Source organism: Paecilomyces variotii (genome assembly GCF_004022145.1).
Source record: "Paecilomyces variotii strain CBS 101075 chromosome Unknown C8Q69scaffold_1, whole genome shotgun sequence".
NCBI lineage: Eukaryota > Fungi > Ascomycota > Eurotiomycetes > Eurotiales > Thermoascaceae > Paecilomyces > Paecilomyces variotii.
Window position 1 is genome coordinate 3,481,827 of NW_021167140.1, and position 19,994 is coordinate 3,501,820.

Sequence of the window (19,994 nt, forward strand, 5' to 3'; positions counted from 1 at the left end):
AATTGACTTGAATAATAATTGGTAAAAATAAAAGCTGGTTCCATATATAACTACCATATGATCCTATCATGGACTCAACGCGACTCAATTCGACATCATACTATTATATCACCCCCCCTTCCCTTCTTCCCTTTCATCTCTCTCTCTCTCTGCCCCTCTGATTCCCTCTATCTCTCCATCTTCTTTCTCTCTCTCTCTCTCTCTCTCTCTCTCTCGTGGCAAAAACAAAAAAAACCACACAGTGACGTAAAGGCCGGCCCGGTGGAATTTCGGCCTACCAGAACGGCCGGCCGGACCCGCGGCAGATCCCCGGCTTTTGTCCTGCTCCAATCGATCGCCTTCAATTATTTATTTATGGTATTTCTCACTTGCTCTGATTTCATCCGATTTTCAATTATTGTATTATTACCCCGGAGTCTCCCAGTATATATCATTGAAGTCATCCCCCCCCCCTCCTCTGATGGGCAAAAAATACATTACTTCGAGTCAAGTGAACACCGTCGACATTATTGCCGCCGTCCCGTGGTCCACACCGAATCCACCGGGGCGTTGGATGGAAATCGGTTCCTTCGGCTATCTTCTCTCGGACACACGGAGCTCTGCTACGGCCTTCCCGAGGATCCTGGATAGGTAGTAGTAGTAGTATCACCCTCGTTAGCTATGGTGATTATTATTAGTTACTACTGCTTGCTACCTAGTTACATACTGCTAGTTGCATACTACTGGTGATTTTATTATTGATCACTACCCCTGAACAGCCAATGCTAGCGAAACAATGCAGGAAGAATAATACGAGTGGCACCCTGTAGAATATAGTAATACTCATCGTATCGTACAATGGATCCCGGTTCCATCAATTTCAGAACAGAAAAGACACATGGCGGTCAACAAAAGAAGAAAGAAGAAAACACAAGAAAAAAGAGAAAACATGCCCTAGAATACATTCGGTACATTCGGTTCGGTTCCTTACACACAATATATGTCCTGATGCCAGAGTCCACGACTCCTTTCCAGCCCGTGTTTTCCCCAGAGCACCCCCACAACTCCCCCAGCTGTTACATGTCCCTCCACCTCCCCCCCTCTCTGCTCCTGCTCTCTCCCCAGATCAGTGGCGCCACTGTGGACCGCCCGCGGAGGGGATAACATTCTGCTGGTGGGAGACAAGGTTCAGTACCGGACATGCAGGGGCCTCCCCCAGCCTCGCACGACGGTCCTAAACCTCCCACAGCCGGCGGGATCAATCAACTCCTGGTCCAAGTCCCCGTTGGAAGAACACAAGAAAAAGGATAACAAAAGGAGAGGCACAAAGAAAATAGGAAGAATGCATGATACATGGCGGTATTATGGTGCAAATCAAAAGCAACCCTCGTATGATCCAGATAAAGTCACGTGAACGCCCTACTATGGCCCCAACCGTCACTCCTTGCTCTCCGACGCTGATGGCTGCTCGGCATCAGCCATCTCAGTGTCTTCCTTCTCCTTCGGCTGCGCTTCCTCCGGCTTCTCCGCGCCAGCAGACTCGCCAGCGTCGGGCCCCTGGATCCACGAACGGAAGCGCTGGTTCGATTCGTCCACCTCGTCCTTGCTCAGCCCGTGCGCCCAGCTGGGGTTGTTGACAAACTTCTCCATGAACCGGTCCCGACGGCGCTCCTTGACGGCCGCTTCCCCTCGCGCTTTCTCTTCCGCCGACTCGTGAGTGCGCGCCGGTGGACGCCACCACCAGTCGTAGCTACCGGGCTCGTACAGGATGTGGTAGCTGTTGGCGCAGATGCGAATCACAAGGCCATCGTGGTTGACCAGACGACGGTAGTACTGGTTGTATTCCTCGTCCTGCTCCATCTTGGGCGGAAGGTTGCGCTTAAGCAACGGCATACGCATCTGAGAGAACGGAACCCCTTCGGTCGGATCGCGCATCGTGTAGGCGGAAACGTAGTACGACCAGCGTGCCTCCTGGCTGAGCTCTTCGTTCTCCAGCGTGCTGTCTTCGGCCGTCATGAGCTGAATCTTCGCGTGCTGGGTAGCAGGGTCCTATAGGGTTTGCGGTCAGCCATGCGCCCACGGGAAGGATCGGTGAGAATACTTACGTAGGTGATCCTGTAGATATCGCTATCCTTCACGAGCCTCTCCACCTGCTTGCGGTACTGAATCTCCTGGTTGTGTGTCGTCTCCTCCCGGTCTCGCTCCTTAAAGAACAGGTTGATGATGTCGACACTCTTATCCTTGGGATCGCTGTTGAAAATCCCACCAGCGAATCGAGCAATACCAGCAAGCATCTTCTCCAGATTGTACAACTGGTATCCGCTCTTCAGCCAGTATCGGCGCAGAGTCTCCTCCAGGTGAGACACCTCCATGTCTCCCTTGATCACCTCCTCGCACATGCGCACGATCTGCTGGTAGAAGTTGGCCTTCGGGTCGCAGTCATACAGTAAATCAGTAGGCAACTTGTCGATCATGCCGAGGTCATGCGCGGCCTTGGGCAGGAGTGCGCGACGGACATCCTCGTGCGCATCCTTCTCGTGAAGCTTGATGCGTAACAAGCGAGAATAGAGGATCTCGAAGGTGCGGAAGAAGCAATAAATGTTGAGGTTGGCATACAGATGATGGACCTTCTTCCCATACGATTCATTAAGAGCGTATTCTCGCTGCTGGTTGAAGTTGCCCTGGCCAGGGTGTTCCATCCACTTGAGTTCTGCAACGTCGAACGGCTCCGTGGGATCCGGAATGGGGGTCGACGGAATCAGCACGGCATCAGGAGTTCCGTCGCGGCTAACAGAGGCACTGCCCTCCTTGTCGCCACGGTTAGATCTCTCGGTGCGACGCTCCAGGACGTCACGAAGAAGATCCAACTTCTTCCCGTTGACAGCACGCCTGCCGCGGATAGTCGAAACGTCTTCGGGAGCCACGCTCTCTTCATCGACTTCTTCCGCCGGAGACGTGTCATTGGAGACCTCGTTCATGTACATGTGGAAAGTGTCACGATCCATACCATAGAAGATGGGGATGAAGTCCTTGATAAATGCCATCACCCTCTGGGGATCAGACCCGAAGCCAGCAGAGTTGCGATCGATGAAGATGAGTAACAAGTGAGTAGCGTCGACAATAACGGCCGGGTCCGTAAAGGCGAACTCGAACTGGTGCTTGGGCACCTGGTAGCCACTCTTGCGGAGGTTCCTGATCTCCTCGAACTTTGCCTGGATCTCATGCTGAATGTGCTTGGCCACAAAGAGCTTCTTGTCGCTACCCCTGCTGGCGATCGCCTGGTGATCCAGACTACGCCAGTAAGCCTTCTGCGTCTGCTCACGCCAAACTTTGTCCCACTCGCGCTGGCTAGCCTTCCACTCCTCGCACTTCTGTTTGAGGCGGAAGAGGACGATAGGTAGAATGTGGCACGGCCTCTCGAACATGTCCTGGATGACTTTCTGTCCCCTCTGGCGATCGTAAATCTTCTTGATGACACGCTGGTAGATTGACTCGCTCTGTCCACCAAGTCCGGGAGGCAGCTTGAATGCAGCACGCTCCGCTTCCGACATGACTAGCAGTTGCTGGACAATGGGCTCAATGAGTTGGATAGTACGGGTGCACGCTTCAATGTGATGATCATAGTCGTGTCTGTCTTCTTCAATCCGATGTAGCGCATCCTCAAACTGGTTCTTACGATGCGCAACGAAGCCAGAGTCCTCGGATTCCCAGGTCGGATGAGATGCCCACTCATCGTTAAGCACACTGTAGCACAACTGGTCGCGGCCGCTGCAAGGCTTCTGGCGCTCACGCTTGGGGAGCAGACGGTAACTTGGTCCCAGAGAACGGCAATGAGAGAGGTTGACAACGCCAGAGTCCTGCTTGGGCTTCAAATCTATGACCTTGTCCTCTGGATCATCGATGTGCATGAAACGTTTGAACCACGACATGAGTTCTTGGTTGGAGCCGATGAACCCAGCCGCTCTCTTCACAAGAACGTTTCTGTCAATGAGATCGGTCGAGTATAGGTTGCACAGTTTGAGGAATTCGCTGAAGGTCTGCTTGTTTCCAATGAATTTCTTGACACGATCAAAGAAAGCGAACTCGTCATGGTTGGGCGTCAGTGAGAACGTAGGTGGAATTGGCTCTGGAAGAGCGGGAACAAGAGTTGGTGATACTGCAGGGGCCTCAATCTGCGTTGGCTTTGTATGATGGACCTTGGCACGCTTGAAGAAAGGACATTAGCAAAGCGCATGGGACCTAAAACAACAAAAGACAAAATGAATTGAAAGAATGGCGCCGGTCAATTGATGGTAACGTTCCACGTGGTGTTCAGGGGGCTGTTCGTCGCCCGCAACGAACAGCCCCTTTGCCGGCCTTCGACGAAGAGGCTGCTCATTCGGAATCGTCCTCATCCTCGGATGCGTCCAGGATGTTCAATGGCAGAGGGGTTGGTGGCCCCGTCTTCATGAGCCACTCCATGATGGCACGATTGACTGGGGTGACAGGGGCCACCTCCCTCAGGACAAACATCCCGATCACTGCGACATCGGGGTCGAGATTGTAGATTCTTGGCCGCTTGTTTGGCCCCTCTCCCTCCCCTCCCTCGCCTCCCTGGCTCTCTGGCTCCGGAGATGGAGTCTCTGGTCCCCTCTTCCTCTTCCTGGACGGTTCGGGCGCAGGCTCAGGCTGGGGGCTGGGGCTTGGCTCCTCTGGGAGGAGGAACCTCACCCTCTTGCCAGTGTCCCTCCGCGGAACCTGTAACTGTTCCGCGAGAGGAGGGACCACCACTTCGACCGGCGAAGCGGTGTTGCTTGCTGGCGCGACCCCCGCCTTCTGCCTGGCCGTCATCGACCGAGTCGTTCTCCGAGGCAAAGACGAACCCCCTGAGGCCGTGCCCTGGTTGGCAGCAGGCACCTCAGATGATGCCGTCTTTGGGGATTTCTTGCCAACAGTCCTCTTCGTGGCTGTCTTGGGGGTCGTTGCCCCCTTTGGCACCGCCTTTTTGGCGGGCGCAGGCTTTCTGGGAGCCATTCTGTTGGAGAAGTCGGAGTTGGCGATGGTTCAGATCCTTGGCCAGCAAGGATCTCACGAGGGGGAGGCGGAGAAAGAAAATGAACTCGCCGCGTTCGAGATCTCTGAAGATCTCACCTTGCCAGCAAGGTGGATATGTTGGATTGCGAGTTTTTGAAGATAGTGAAGAAAAAGGTCAAGACGGTTGGAGGAAGTATCGCAGCGTGGAACGTATGTTGTAGCAGAGAATATGTCGCGCTGCAGGTTGAGTTCTGAAGTGGGATGTCGTATTTCCCGATGTATGACTCGATGCGAGAGTAACACGCCATTGAGGCCATTCATGAATAACACCACCATTGACCGGCTCCATTCGACGTAGAACAAAGAGAACAATAATTCACTTACCTTATTGACATTTCCGACCTGAAGTCCCTGCGCCCGAGCTTGAGCATCTGTCATCCGTGCAGCGTCCACTGTCGAAGGCCCCGGGACTGAACCCAGAGTGCCAGGGGCACCGGGCCCGCCTCTACGCTTCTTACTGTCCTTTGCAGAGTCTTTGACGTTGAATTGGCCCAGTGGTGGCATCTTTACATCGCGGCTAGGCGTCTGAGATTGTGCCAAAACACCAGCAGTGGAATATCCCGGTTCTCCACGGACATTGCTCACAGGAGCAGCATCTTCCGCTGCCTGGCGGGCAGCCTGTGCTTGCTGCTTGGCGTGTGCTGCAGATTCTGGGAGGAACTGCTTGAAGTCCTCGAGAAGATCGGGAGCAGTATTGAACAGCTGCGTTACCTGAGCATAAACGTCTTGAATGGGTTTTGACTCGCGCTGATAAGTCTGCAGAATCTCAAGAAATTGCTTGTAGATCTCGGGGGCGCTAGAAAAGCGATTCTAACAAAAAATCACGGTTAGCCCTCAATCTACAATCCTATGTCAACGTGTCTCGCGTCCGCTAACCTTAATCTTGTTAACATAGCTGATCGCATGGTTGAATTCAACAGGACCACGCTTGTTGAGATCGGTCTGAGAGCCTTGGAGCATCCCAGATCCGATGCCAGCCAAACTGCTCATAGGCTGAGTGATGCCAGGACCCTGGGCTGCCCCGGGGGAAGCCTGCATCATGGATGGACGCCCAGCGCCACCGGCGGCCGCTGACACGGCACTCTGGAGCTGCGAAACCCCACGCTCCTGCTGCTGGTGGGCAAGGGCCGCGGCAGAGGCCTGTTGCTCCTGCTGGCTCTGATATTCGTAATGCGCGTCTTGAGGCTGGTTTTGGCCTTGCTGCCCGTAGATTCCGGGTCCCATCATACGAGCACCAGGAGAGTATGAAGGGGGAATTCCGCCCTGCTGTGGCTGGTGCTGAGCCTGTTGCCAGCCAGGACGAGATTGATCATAGTAATCAGGACGACCAGGATGAAGTCCACCCGAAGGACCCAACTCACCAGCGGACTCCATGGAAGGACGAGGGCGCGTCATTGACAGAGTATTCGTTCCCGACGGCGTTGTTACGCGAATCGCATCGGGGTTGTCCTCCGTCCCACACTCGATCCGGTAACCCGGGGGGAGGAAGGTATTGAATCCTTGGATCAAAGCGGGATGGCCGTTGAAAAGCGTGGAAACTCGCTGGATAACTCCTGGGGTATCGATACTACAAGAGTCAGGCAATATTCGCACAGACAGGTGGGGAGAGTACTCACGCTTGGCTCTTGAAGTCCTTCATTATGTCGAGGAATCTGTTATACACATCGGGCTGGTCGACAAAGCGCACCTTAACCTGGTCAAGGTAGCTCAGCGCATCCTACGAATATATCAGTAAAAGCTTAGTCTCATTTTCACCCAAGTTTTTCGGTGCTGCATATAGTGCTCTCCCATCACGAACGCCGCGAAGAGAGAATATGAGGGGCACCATATGAAGAGGTCCGAACTCACATTGAGAATGGGCTGCTGGCCCTGCGCTAAAGCTGCAACGCCTCCGGGAATCTGAGGAGCTGGGCCGTTATAACCAAGCATCGGCTGCCCCGGCGGTCCTTGAGGAGGATGCTGCATGTATGGTCTAGGCGTTCCTTCGCCATGCTGTATCTGCGGACCGTACATACCACCCGGGCCACCAGAAGACTGCATCGCGCTCTGCGGCGGGTTTGGCGGCGGGTTTGCACCGAGGTTCGAGAGGAGTCCATTCGGTCCGTGAATCGAGTTGGGAACTTTCGAGGCGACGGGCTGGTGAATCGGGATCGAACCCGTGTGGCTCTGGACAGGATGGTGCTGCTGCTCCCGCTGTTGGCGTTCCATCTGCTGTATCTGTTGTTCCCTCTCTCGTTCGCGCTGCTCCCGTTCCCGGTGTACGATCTCCTCCTGCCGCTGTCTCTCGATCATCTCGCGCTCCCTGGAGTCTCTTTCGCGCTCTCGATTCAGCGGCTGCGGTGAAGGATGCTGCATCGCCTGACCGATTCCAGGGAGTGAATGGCCAGCACTATGAGAAGGGCCTTGCGGATGTTGTCCAAACGGAGGCGGTTGGTGCGGACCAGGGCCTTGGCTTAATTCCGCCAAACCGGGCAACGAATGGCCAGAAGGCTGGCTTACAGGGTGGTAAGGACCTAGTACCAAATTTACAAGTCAGCCAGAATCCCGAGACTCTATTTGCGCTCCTAGAAATGGAGATGGTCGATTTCTTACCAGCTGGAGGCGGTAGAACGGGCCCCGCAGGTTGTGAAGATGGTCCTTGCTGAGGCGGGTTTTGACTGTGCACAGTGAAAACGGAAAGTCAGCCAGAGGCCTTTTTCATAGGTATGGACAGATGACTCTAATGCGCAAAGCCAATGTGAGGGAGAGCACATACCCAAACGACCCCAGGGGCCGTGGCTGTTGGTTTAACTGGTCCATCCCCGGGTGCGAAGGCGGCCCCCCGGCAGAGTGCCAGTTATCATTACCAGAAGGATTCATTATCAACGCATGAACTTGATCTCAAGACACACAAAGATCTAGCCTTGCGTTGTCTCAACAGCGCAAAAAGGAAAAGGAAGGGGTCGTAAGGATCGGGCCGAGCTGGCCTTGCAATAAGCTCTGCTCTTGAATGTTCTCTCGCTGGATCTGGTCTTTGGGTTCCCAAAGGATCTATAACAGGAACATCGCTGCAGGAATCTAGAAAAGTGAGGGATAAGACATATAACCAGTATTCCCTGCCAGACCCCGTGCTGAGTAGGAGAGGGCAGTTAGTAATAGATGAATCAAAGTGAAAGAGAAGGAGGATTCTCGGAGCAAGCAACCATTAGTGACGATGGTTTGCGCGCGACCGATCACGGGTCGGCCCTGGAGGGCGGTGGTCAGGACTTCATCCTACTAAGCCTTATCCGGAAAAGTGCCTGTTGGTCGGAGTCATGATTTTCCGGTCATAATATGCCGCCCATCGTTGATTGGCTCGGTCGGCATCTCTGGGGAAATACTCGGCGCCGACAAAAGTAGAGTAGAGAAGCAATAATCCAAGGAATAACTAACTATACACTTATTGTCCGCTTAGCAGAAAGTATATTCTAAAAGGAGCTGCATAATCTCTAATGATCGAACACATGCAATGTATTTCTCTGCTCCAAACCGTGATGTGGAACCGGGTTTCGTAGCCTGTTTTCTATGTTCCCCACCATCGCAATGATTTCGGCGTCCAAGCATCTGGATACATCCAAGAGTTATAAGCTAGGCGGTGTTACTAGAAGCGCAGTACACTCTGGGGAGATGGGAGACGCGTTGAGGGGTGGACTTGGGAAATGAAAGTCCAGCGTCTCCCCGGCTCCAGAGATAACGCCTTGACAAATATCTGAAGACCACGCAAAGGAAAACGGCGGGGAGGATGACAAAGGGGCAATGGACCGAAAAAAATAGTTGAGGGAAAGGCAAGAGAAAGGTATGGACCGAATTCCAGGTTTATCTGAACTGGCAACTTGGATTGAATCTGTCCCTGTTGCTCTACCATTTTATCTTCGTATCAGGCCTTATATCCATCATATCGACCTTCAAGGTCGCTCATCGCCCCACGTCCCGTCAATAACTGACATCAATCCATCACATCATTGCCAGAAAGTGACTGCTTAGAGTGCAGAGAAGACGAAGAGCTAGAAGACGATTAGTTTCACAGCAATTGAACCAAGCCATGCTGAGTGTGCCAGGAAGTGGGAAACTTACATTGTTGGTCGCGGCGATTGCAATACTATCCTCAAACGGATGCCAGCTCATATGTAGGATCTTCTTGTTGAAATCGATCTGGTCCGCGTCGGTCTCCTTCCTCATGCGTGAGCCAGGTCCCGCAGGGCTCCCAGCTCTCGAGCCACCCTTCTTGCCATTCTTGTTGATCGGAGTTGGCACTCCGACCTTCTTCGCCTTGAAAGCGGACTTATCCGCCTGCAATACCACCTCCGTGTCTTTATTAGGATCCGTCGGGTAAATCATGAAGTTGTTGTTGTAGCTTCCGGTCATGACGTTTTCGGCATCGCCCGAGAAGACGACCTCGAATTTATCAAAGATGCTATCATTCTCGTATGTGTCGCATAGACGGGGTCGTAGATGTTCGTGGATAGGAATTGTCTTGATTGGTTGTCTCTCCATATTGACATCCCAGATCTTCACGGTCAGGTAATCTCTCGAAAGGATGTAGCGACCATCATGAGAGAATCGAACGTCAGAAATGGAGGAAATGATTTCGGAAAAGAAAGAACGGGAGGAGGCATCTTCTTCTTGTTCGAACACTGTAGTAATTAAATATCAGTTGTGCCCACCACCAAAAAGCCTGCTTGGGTTTATGACTTACGTTTCTGGTGTTGGTCGCACAATGCACTCTGCCTCATGTCTGCGAGCTTGATCGTTCCCTTGGAACTCGCGTACATGAACCAGTTACAGCTGGTCGGGTGGAATTCTGCAGCCGTAATCACCTCTGTCAGCTCCTCCATATTAGCTGGTTTGATATCGACAATGTTGAAGCTCTGGTCCTGAATATTCAGATTCCATAGGTTGATTCGTAGATCGTCACTGCTGATGAATGTCTCGCCATCGCTGTTCACGGATATGCTGTTGATGTGGTAGGCGTGGGCATTCGCATAGGTCCTTCGGGGAACGGCTGCAACGACGGTGTCGTGGTGCGTCATTCGGGGGAGTTTCAACGCGGAGGGGTCCTTGAACGACACACGCGGTGTGCGAGGAGCACCACCTCCTCCCACAGCTCCGCCAGGAGTCAGTTCTGACGAGAGGTTGTTCTCCGCGACCACCTTCAGCGACTTGTCGAACACTTTCCACAGCTTTATCGTCTTGTCGTTGGTTGAGAGGAGGAAGTGGGAAGCGTTTTGTCGTCTACACCATTTTATCTTGTTGATCTTTTCTTCGATCTCTAACGATTTTAGATAGTCGAATTCCGGCTCGTGCGACTGGAACTCTGTGTGGAACTTGTATTCGCATGTCTTTTTCTGTGGGGGTGATCAGAACAATCCTGTCCACAAAGACGATCTGGGGGTCGCTACCGTTTCGTTTCGCTCAAACAGCACCACTCTTCCACCCTTATCTCCTGTGGCTAGGTAATTACCGGTGTGGTCGAACTCGACGGTTGAGATAATATCGGCTAGGATGCGGCAGCACACATTAGTTTGCGCGGTCCAGAACAGAAGGGCAGGTAGAAATAAGTTCCAAGAACGTACCCTCTGTGATATCTTCGACATCTCCCTTATCGCCAAAGCATCTATCATCCTGGATCAGCAACGGATCGATCTTCCAATCATATTCAACGCAACGAGGGGAAGTGACGAGGCCATAGGCATCACTCTCCCCCACCATCCAGCATCTGCATGTACTTCCAGAGATTTCTTGCCGATGTAGTCCATTTGAAGGTATCTGGCCCCGTCTCGCAGAAGAAAGCAACGTAGAAGTGTTTTTTGTCGGGAGACTTACTGCGTAAACTTCCAGGTGGGAGTACCTGGATCTCCGTCTACCATCTTTCAAGTACCACCCTTCGTCGGGTAGCGAACGGAAAAAATCAGAGTGTTTTTACTAGATAGTGCCACTGCGAGGAATGGTTCTGAGATGTGCTTCCTCTCAGGATTTCTGATATAAAGAGATGACGCCCGGTAGCCCCTCAGTAGCAAGCTGTAGCGTGTGCCGACGGAGACAAAAAAAGACGGCGCAACAGCGTAAAGAACAGGCGATTACTCCGCGAAACAAACTGGTTGGGAGATTCAGCGGATGGCTCAACACGGCGAACTGGACGTGGGAAGGGTTGGAGCAAGAGCACGATTGGGAGAGGGGGGGGGTTGATGTTGCGACGTCAGACAGGGCAGGGTCGGCCAACTCAGTCACTGCAACAGGCTGGAGGGACAAATGATGGACGGCCTGGAGAGCGAGATGCGACACTGCAACAACCGACCAGGAAGCGAAGAAGAACTCTGCGGGGGGAGGTATAATCCTCAGGAAATAGGGAATCTGGTGAGGCTGACCTGATGCAGCAACGCGGTTCTGTCGTGAGATTCCGGTCTTGGTTCGGTGTGGTTGAGGTGAGGCGGGTTCGTGGACGCTGGTGGGGAGTTTGCCCGAGATCCGGACCAGCTCGACGCGTGCGGCCGGCGGCTGCCAAACCTTTGTGACTCTGAAGCCTCCAAAGAGAGTGAACTCGCAGCAGAAACGGATCATCCCGATCTTGGAAGGGATATATATATATATATATTATATATATAGCATTCCCCTCCTAGACAGCAGAACAAAAGCGCCTTTGTCTGGTGTTGTGCTCCTACAGACGGCGATCAGCGTGACGTCGAGCCACAGTCAAATATAGTTACTTCCAGACCTGGACCACCCGATTTCTCCTCCATAATAATATGGGGGAACCACTCACATGCCGGAATCGCTTCGTTTGCTGACTCTAAAGGTTATTTTAACCGAAATGCCGGATCGCTTTACTACTTCTCTATCTCTTCAAAGCTACTGACTACACTATTGAAGCATCTCCGTTGGTCTCATACCCTCTTGCTGGGTCTCCCTTGGGCCGAATCACTTGGAATCATTATAGGATCTAGCGTTGGCCTTGCACACAACTGCCAGTGTCAAACGGCTCTTCCTGTTTGGGGAATAAAACATCTCAGTTTACTAGCCACTCTATCTCTACTCGCAGTCATCGATCATGTCTGAAAAAGAGAAAGGAAAGGAAGTGCGGAAAGCACCGCCATCCGATGCGTCAGACAAACCATCTGGACAGGGTACCTCGGGCAATAAATCAATGGCCAGCAGAATCCAGGACTCTGCATCTGGTCTCCTCAGAAACGCCATCTCTGCTCCTGGGGCACATAGCCTACCTGCAGATCTAGCACAGTCCCTGGCAAACGGCAGCAAGGCCGGTTCATCTGCCCCGCGCGGACTCTCCGCCGGCTCATCAGCAGCAGCGGAAAGCTTTCTATCACAGGGTGCGAGCGGGCTTGGTTCTACCGCATCAGAGCACGGTGCAAACAGCTCTGTTCCCGCACCCTTTCGATCAGGAGTGACACAGCAAGGCGGGTTTAGTTTGGATCCATTAGCCCAGGACGACTTCCAGCGTGGCGTTGATAACAACTTTCTATACAACGACGTCGATGTTTCCGATGCAAAAGGGAAGGGGAAAGAGAGAGATCAAGAAGCCTCTTCAGACAGTGATCTGACGACATTCAACACCACGTGGGAAGCCCATCATCACGTACAGGAAACACATATCCCGATTACGCAAACTGCGCATCCAACAATATTACCCTCTGACGGTTCCGCCGTCGTGTCCCTTCTCTCAGACCCATCTTTCCAACCTGAACTTCTGCCAACAGAAGAAGACCCAATTGACTCGACAGACCTAGACTCAGCACCGCCATTAACGGCATCAGAGGTGCAGATTATCGAGTCCTTCCGGCGCCACCCATCAATGGCTTCAGGGACGCAGGGACAGCAACAGAGAATCACATCGACGAGCTTGATTCCCGATATCGACGCTTTCCTAGCTCAGGACTCCCCCGCCACAGACACGGCTGCTCTCCGTGACTCGGTCCTCCAGAATCTTCCTGGCGCAGGGGACTGGATGGCTGTTGAGGAGAGATATCACGACGAAGTCTGGGGACATCTGCGACCCGCCCTCGAAGCTGCGCAGAAAGAGATCGAGGAGAAGAACGAGGGCGCCCCTCCGAGCGCGGAGGGCCCTGCTGTACGGAGGTTGCGGATGATCTTGCAACACATGCAGAAATGATATACTATATTTGGTCTGTATAGTATATATCTTCTTCTATATACCCTACTATTTTTTTTTTTAATATGAACAAATAAGAAAAAAGACAGATTGTACGATATCGACAGTCTCAGGTACATATTTATTCATATGAGAATGTAAATAAATAGACATAGAAAATAACAACGAACAGTGCTAAGTACTCTCAACTCCTAGTAGTTTGTTTTGACTACATTATCATATCAAAGCACTAAACAAAATACCCATTTGCATTGTTGGAAGTATACATAAATACCAAATAACCTGTTTATGACCACAATTCTCTCCGTTGGGAGAACTTAGAGCGCAGGCGAAGAATAAATTGCATTGCGTGCATTTTTCGATGGATGGACGGCCAAGGCAGCATAGCGGAACTACGTTAGTCCTGAGAGCCCTGAGAGTTCAGGTTGATACCCCGCGTTCTTTCCCGGTGGCTCCAGCTTGTGTGATTGCGAACGTTAAATCAGGGGTGGTTGGCATGTGAGAGTCAGGTCGGGGTGGGGGCTCTGATTTGAAGTAGGGTGCTCGGGGAGATTCCTGGGTTGAGGTTGGGCAAATACCTTGCAGGAAATACGAGACCTGTAAAGCTATTGTTCTACTTCTCCAGAAAGAGTTGAGCTCCTCTCATACGATAGATGTCTACACGGAAATGAGAGTCTGAAATAAACACGTATTCATATAGGAGTACATCGCCCTGTTTCCAAGGGTCTTAGATCCGAGTATAACGTAGAGACATCGTGATATAGCAAATAGACATGAGAACAGAAGTAAGAAGCGGATGACATGGCCATAAGGATGTGTGACGGGCTCAATGTGTCAGTAGAGGAAGAGGCGTCGATGAGAAGAAGGGACTGCGGAACATTTTTCTTTGGCACTAAGTCCAAAGGTTCTCTGTTTTGATTCCACAACTCAGGATGGAAAAGAGAGGGGGGAGATGCTTAGTACTCGAGGCTAGGAGTCTGGCCCTGGACGCGGCCAATGACGATCTGCGCGGCGTACTTGGGGATAACCTCGTCATCGTGCAGCATCTCGAATTCTTCGGTGGCATCCCGACCCATGTGGCTGAACAAGGCTTGAGCACCACCAGGGTGCTCATCCAGCCAGTTCGTCACATCCAGCACGACTCCCTTGACGACAATCCACAGGTCATCCTTCTTGTTGTGCTTGGCGACCTCCTCCATGCTGAATTCTTTCTCCGGAACCTTAAACTGGGAGATATCAGTCGGCTTCGACGGCTCAGACTTGCCGGCCGGCTGGGCAGTAGACTTGGCACCCTCAGACGCCGCGGCGGGAGTGTCCTGACCAGCGGAGGCAGGGGCTGTGACACGGGCGGAGGCAGGGTCCTTACCATCAGAACCAGCATTGTTCCACTCGACAGAGATCTTTCCGGGGGTCGACGGGTCAATGTGCAGAGAGATCTGGCCCAGGCGCTGCTGGGCGCTCGAAGCACCGCCTGACAGGACCTTCTGGAACAGATACTGGCTCGAGCTGTTACCGGCGACACGTCCGTAGACGACGCAGCCCAGCAGGGAGGAACCACCCAGGCGGTTGGCACCGTGCACACCACCTGCCAGCTCACCGCAAGCGTAGAGGCCCTCGAAGGGCTGCTTCTCCGAATTCAGCACCTGAGCACGGTCGTTGATCTCGATACCGCCCATGGTGAAGTGCAGCACGGGCTCCATCAGAGCAACGTGGAACTCGTCGTCAATGCTGAAGGGCAGGTTGTGGAAGTACTTCTTGTTCCACGGGTCCTTCTTCTTGCCCTCGGCGATCTCGTTGTACTCGTCGAAGGTCTTCTTGAGAGCGGCTTCACCGCAGCCAATCTCCTTGGCCAGCTCCTTGCCGGACATCTTCTTCATGAGACCACGGCCGGAGTAGTGGCGAGTGTGGAAGTCAAGGACCTTGGAGGCCTTGCTGTTGAGGACGAGGCGGATGGGCCACTTTCCCTTCTCTTTCTCCTCCCACATCTTACCAGAGACGTAGTCACGGTGGCCGAGCTCGTCAGAGAAACGCTGGCCATCGGAGTTCAGCAGGAGACCACCCTCACCACGCAAAGCTGTAGACCATTAGATAAATCTGAACATGAAAGATCCGTATGGTGAGCGAGTAATAAAAGACATACCTTCAGCAGCCAGAAACTTCCACTTGGAGGTCGGGTCCTTGGGGTCGATCAGACCGGTAGGGTGCACCTGGACCTTGTCCATATCGATGCCGTTGGCACCGATGGCCATGAGCATCTTCTGACCATCACCAGTGGCGTGAGTACCGTTGGTGCTGGAAAGGCCATAGGTGTCTGGGCGCCACTTCTTCAGGAGTGAGTTCTCCCCCGTGAAGTCTGCGGCATAACCACCAGTGGCCAGAACGACAACACCATCAGCAGTGTGAGTCTGTCCATCGTACTCGTAGGTGACGCCAGTGATTGTGTTTCCTTCCTTGTTGAGGGAAGTGACACGGGCCTTCTTGAGGACCTGGACACGGTGGGGCTCAGCCTCTGTGAGCTCCTCGAGTCTCTGCATCAGGGCGTATGTGATGGCCATGCCGGGGAACTTGGCATCGTGACCACGGTGCGTACGGGGAAAGGAGTGACCACTGCGCGTCTGTTAGTTGTGATCGTCCCAGATATGCAAACGGCTGTGCTCTGCTCACCCCAGTCGTGAGACCAGCGTCAGGTCGAGGTTGAAGACATCCTGCAGCCACTCGATAGCGGAAGCAGACTGGTAGGTGAGAACCTTGATCAAATCGGGACGAGCCTTGTCTCTGGCGGACTTGAGGGTGTCTTCGTAGAAAGCCTTGACGCTGTCCTGAATGCCAAGATCGACCTGCGTCCGCGTGAGGGCACCGTTGATACCGGAGGTGGCCTTTGTCGAGTTTCCGCCAAAGAAACCTGTCGCGCATTAGTTTATTTGGTTTGGCATGGTGATGCCTAAGCAAGGAGCACTTACTCTGCTTGTCGAGAACGAGGACGTTGCCGCCGTTCAGGTAGACGGTATGCGCGGCACTCAGACCGGACACTGTGAAGCAATCATCGTCAGCGCGGATCGGTAGGGAAGATGATGCGGGGAAAGCTTCTTACATCCACCACCGACAACAATGACTCTCTGGGACTGTGCCATGGTTACTGATGAAGGGATAGAGATGAAACAAGAAGCAAGCAAGGCAACCAGGAAGGTAGAGTCTGGGGAAAGGAGAAGGAAAGAAAGAAAGAAAGAGGACGATGACGGCGAAGAAATAGCAAGGGCCAGGGTATGGGCAAACAGGCAATCCGGGGTCGTTCAGCAGCCGACGCATGCTGGATGCGGCGCGTCACTCGGCCGAGGCTCGTCGGCTTGCGCTGTCCTGAATTATTACTTACGCCGTCCGTCACTGGTTCCACTAATTGCGTGGGACAATTACAATTCAATCCCATCTTCTCACTATTCTATCCACTGTGGATAGTGGTGGTGTTCCATCCTTGGGCCTTCAATGGCTTCTTGCGGGGAAGTCGTCCGTCGATATCTTCTACTTTCTTGCGGATGGGATATGACGGTAGTTAATCGAGCAGACTACTTAAGTAATGAACTGTCTGTGCTGAAAGTCTGGAGAAGAAGTCTCAGCCCGTGGCATGTGAAATGCCAGCGACCATCACATGAATGAATGGCTTATCCAAATGATTGATTATTTCTGAGGAGAATGTCACGCCATGTTTTACTAAGCTGGCCGGCTTGATTAGCGAGTCGATATGGAAACGTACCCATTCGCTATCCGAGGTTCCTGCCTGAGGCTGGGGGTACCAGTCTGTCCAAGCATGTTATTCACATAAATATTGCCTGCAATTTAACTATCCACAGCCTAGAGTAACTAGTTCAGTATTATATGTTATCTATATTATTATTCTCTCATCTACATCATAACTCCTTGGACGCATCGATCACTCGGACATCCATCACGTCTCTTCTCGCCCGAGAGAATCAGTTAGTTAACTTAGGTCCTCTGCTAGCTAGCCGCCCGCTGATCGACGTGGGGTATGGAGTAGTCTAGCGTTCTTCTCGGCCAAGTTCCAACATACATAGGTACTTAACGGCCCTGCCGTCATCACCTCGTCCTTTACTCCAGTTAATCATTACTAGGAGAAAAATACATATCTACAGTAGATAGTAACAATCATCTGGAAAATAAATCACTAACAATGATCCCAGCAATACTACTCAATATTCGTCTACATTTATCCCTTGTTCCTAGATTTAACTAATTGGCTATTACTACACCTAAATGCCCCCGATCGGCTATTGAACTCCCTCCACCCGTCGGCAATTGCCCATCTAAACAAAACCACAAAGAAGCCAAGAACATTAGTCTAGAGATCAATATACGCTATCCCCTACCAAAGCTGATTGAGTTCCGGGGAAGATTTAAATCCTTTCTTGAAACCATGTTCCTGGGTTGCCGTATCGTAAAGAGATATGATTCGTGGGGAATTCTTTCATTGCACGGAAAATATATTTGCGGATCGGCTAGAGCTGTGTATGGATTCCCGTAACGCAAGTCGGCTTTCCGTCCTTGGTTTGATTCCATTCCGACAGTGACGCCGAGTACGGACTATGTAATTCATGTTTGGTGGTGAGCGACTGAGTTGCTGGTGGAGGTGACCGGAGGGTTGCTAAAATCGGATATCGAAGATACTGCTCTTCCCCTTTTCTCCTAGCTAAATCCAGAGGGAAAATACGCTGTTCCTGTTGGAGAATATAAAGACCACAGTAATTAATGGTATCGTCCTTCCTAAACATCTATCGTTCTCTTTTTAGTGGCTCGTTATCGATATGCCATTATCTGTAATCGTCGCTCGTAAATTTCTCTCAATGCACCATCTGCCCAGCCACCAAATCCTGGAGTAATCGACAGAGTCAGCATATGTTCTTCTGTCTCTACGGGGGAAGGAAAGTTCGTACCGGAAATGCATCAGATATGCTGGCTGCCACCCGCTCGACATCCTCTGCCAACCCTTGAACGCCGGCATCCCATAACCGCAGGTTTCTTCCTACGGTTCCTGTGCTGCCAACTCCCGTGATCCCTGAGTCGAAAAATATGATGCCGTCGATCTGGTCGATGCTCGCTTTCAATCTTCCCTGCTCCACCATCCGCGCTGCGTATGCCTCCGCCTGATCCGCGGCCGTCATATCACCGCTACCCTTGAGGCCAAGGATCGTACCCAGCGACTCCGTCGTAATGTTCTCGTAGAGCTTGCTGGCAGCAACCAGATTGTGCTCAATGACAGCCTTGTCCAGCACCGTCGAACCATCGGCCGTCTGCGCCAGCTGATGTGGTTGCAGCTTCTCCGCAAAGGCAGCAACCTCCTCTGGCGTCAGAAGCCGATCGAGGAACATCTTCTCCAGGATACCAAACTCATCCACGGACGTCGCACGGTCATCCTTGTATAGTCGCGCAAGCGTACGCGATCGCTGCGGGCCAGCAGGTGCGAGAACGGCGCAAATAATCGCCGCGGAAAGGGCGTGCAGGCGATCCCCCTCATCGACTCCAGTAGCCAGACTGACATTATAGTATTCCTGACTTGCGTCCAGGAAGCGACGACGGGCATCGAGGATACGTGCCTGAGATAGCTGGAAGTGCAGCTTGAGCTCCGGGTCCTCGATCTTGCTGGGCATGTTCTTAATCTTGTTCAAGAACGCCTCCGCACTCGTCGTGTCATCCTCTTCCAGGTATAGCCTCAAGATTCGAATCCACATCCGGACCTTGGAGTCGTCAGAAACCAGACGCTGCGAGCTCTCCAGGTGGATTCCCTGCAGCGCCCGCGCCGCAGCGATGTACTCCTCCTGGGCTTCATAGGCATCCGCTAGGATCTCTCGTATCCTCGAATCCTGTTCTTCCACCGATGCAGACCGTGACTGGAGCAGCGTAGTAGCGTGTTGGCCAACTTTGACCTTGGTTTCCGGGGAGAGGTCGCGCAGGACGTTGATGAACGCATCTAGAAGCGGGCGAGCTGCAACGATGCTGATATTCTCGCTGAGGATTGAGTCGAGGTAGTAGATGAGGTCTTGAGCGAGTTCATGTTCAGACGAGGTAGAGACAATCTGCGAGAGAAGGTCATTGTAGAGCTGTGGTTTGTTCTGCTGGTTCGGAGACGACTCGATCGCCGCCAAGGCGTCTGTGACTTTCTGTGAGGCCATGACGAGTTAGATGGGAATAGAAGAAGCAGATGAAGAGATTCAGAACCAAACGAGGAGATGTGAGGACAAGCAGCGGGGTTTTAAGAAGACGTGACTAAAGAGGTTGTCTTTAGATACGGCCAAGTGCGGGACTTTGAAGCGAGGTTACCTAGTTAAGCTCCGCTTATCGATAAGGAAGCTGGATGAGTCTGTACTACAGTTAATACAACTTACCACTGCTTGACCTGTACTTCGAAAAGGAACCTTGGGACTTTTGGGAGAGAGATAAGTAATGAATGAATGAATGGAATTAATTATTATATCCATGTACTAACTACCTGTTTCGTATTGTTCGAACTCCTGCACCTTTTTGCGACTACTGCTGTCAAACATAGCACACCGTTACAAAGTACTTTCTGGGAACCCGACACCGTGACATATGGAAGTATAGGACTCTAGCAATAACAAGTTTCTAGAGATGTCCCCTAACGAAGTTAGTAAGGGACGTCCTGGAGCTGGAAGAAGGCACATCATATTGTAGACTAGATAAGCAACGATGTCTGCAAGTCTCCATTGCAATAGTCCGACTCTTAAGTCAGAGTATCATCCCCTGAAGCATACTGCAAGACCATAATTTCAAC

At 52.2% G+C, this 19,994-nt stretch overlaps 6 protein-coding genes across 6 annotated transcripts; 2 read left to right on the forward strand and 4 right to left on the reverse strand.

Annotated features, from left to right (window-relative positions):
* The first annotated feature begins 31 nt into the window (after window positions 1-31).
* C8Q69DRAFT_453288 (hypothetical protein) lies at window positions 32-784 on the forward strand. The gene has a single exon (XM_028629616.1). The coding sequence runs from the start codon at window positions 58-60 to the stop codon at window positions 628-630; it is 573 nt and encodes a 190-aa protein (XP_028489639.1). The 5' UTR covers window positions 32-57; the 3' UTR covers window positions 631-784.
* Window positions 785-1,279: 495 nt separating this feature from the next.
* Window positions 1,280-8,050, reverse strand: C8Q69DRAFT_44618 (hypothetical protein). Its single transcript, XM_028629114.1, has 8 exons — window positions 7,808-8,050; window positions 7,645-7,709; window positions 6,901-7,565; window positions 6,669-6,769; window positions 5,929-6,619; window positions 5,377-5,862; window positions 2,085-4,184; window positions 1,280-2,028 (listed from the first exon to the last, which is right to left on the reverse strand). Exons 1-8 carry the CDS (start codon window positions 7,909-7,911, stop codon window positions 1,417-1,419), a joined length of 4,824 nt encoding a protein of 1,607 aa, XP_028489640.1. The 5' UTR covers window positions 7,912-8,050; the 3' UTR covers window positions 1,280-1,416.
* Window positions 8,051-8,699: 649 nt separating this feature from the next.
* On the reverse strand, window positions 8,700-10,908 carry C8Q69DRAFT_44573 (WD40-repeat-containing domain protein). Its single transcript, XM_028629083.1, has 5 exons — window positions 10,644-10,908; window positions 10,470-10,567; window positions 9,767-10,415; window positions 9,145-9,704; window positions 8,700-9,074 (listed from the first exon to the last, which is right to left on the reverse strand). The coding sequence occupies exons 1-5, from the start codon at window positions 10,777-10,779 to the stop codon at window positions 9,051-9,053; spliced, it is 1,467 nt and encodes a 488-aa protein (XP_028489641.1). The 5' UTR covers window positions 10,780-10,908; the 3' UTR covers window positions 8,700-9,050.
* Window positions 10,909-12,115: 1,207 nt separating this feature from the next.
* C8Q69DRAFT_441052 (hypothetical protein) lies at window positions 12,116-13,195 on the forward strand (the record flags this gene model as incomplete). The annotated part of the gene is made up of 1 exon (XM_028628714.1): window positions 12,116-13,195. The coding sequence occupies one exon, from the start codon at window positions 12,116-12,118 to the stop codon at window positions 13,193-13,195; it is 1,080 nt and encodes a 359-aa protein (XP_028489642.1).
* A 956-nt stretch (window positions 13,196-14,151) lies between these two features.
* On the reverse strand, window positions 14,152-16,326 carry C8Q69DRAFT_396212 (putative fumarate reductase Osm1; the record flags this gene model as incomplete). The annotated part of the gene is made up of 5 exons (XM_028627724.1): window positions 14,152-15,269; window positions 15,336-15,802; window positions 15,860-16,097; window positions 16,156-16,224; window positions 16,287-16,326. The coding sequence occupies 5 exons, from the start codon at window positions 16,324-16,326 to the stop codon at window positions 14,152-14,154; spliced, it is 1,932 nt and encodes a 643-aa protein (XP_028489643.1).
* A 1,578-nt stretch (window positions 16,327-17,904) lies between these two features.
* Window positions 17,905-19,515, reverse strand: C8Q69DRAFT_44514 (COP9 signalosome subunit CsnD). The gene is made up of 2 exons (XM_028629046.1): window positions 18,139-19,515; window positions 17,905-18,075 (listed from the first exon to the last, which is right to left on the reverse strand). Exons 1-2 carry the CDS (start codon window positions 19,372-19,374, stop codon window positions 18,046-18,048), a joined length of 1,266 nt encoding a protein of 421 aa, XP_028489644.1. The 5' UTR covers window positions 19,375-19,515; the 3' UTR covers window positions 17,905-18,045.
* Between the last annotated feature and the right edge of the window lie 479 nt (window positions 19,516-19,994).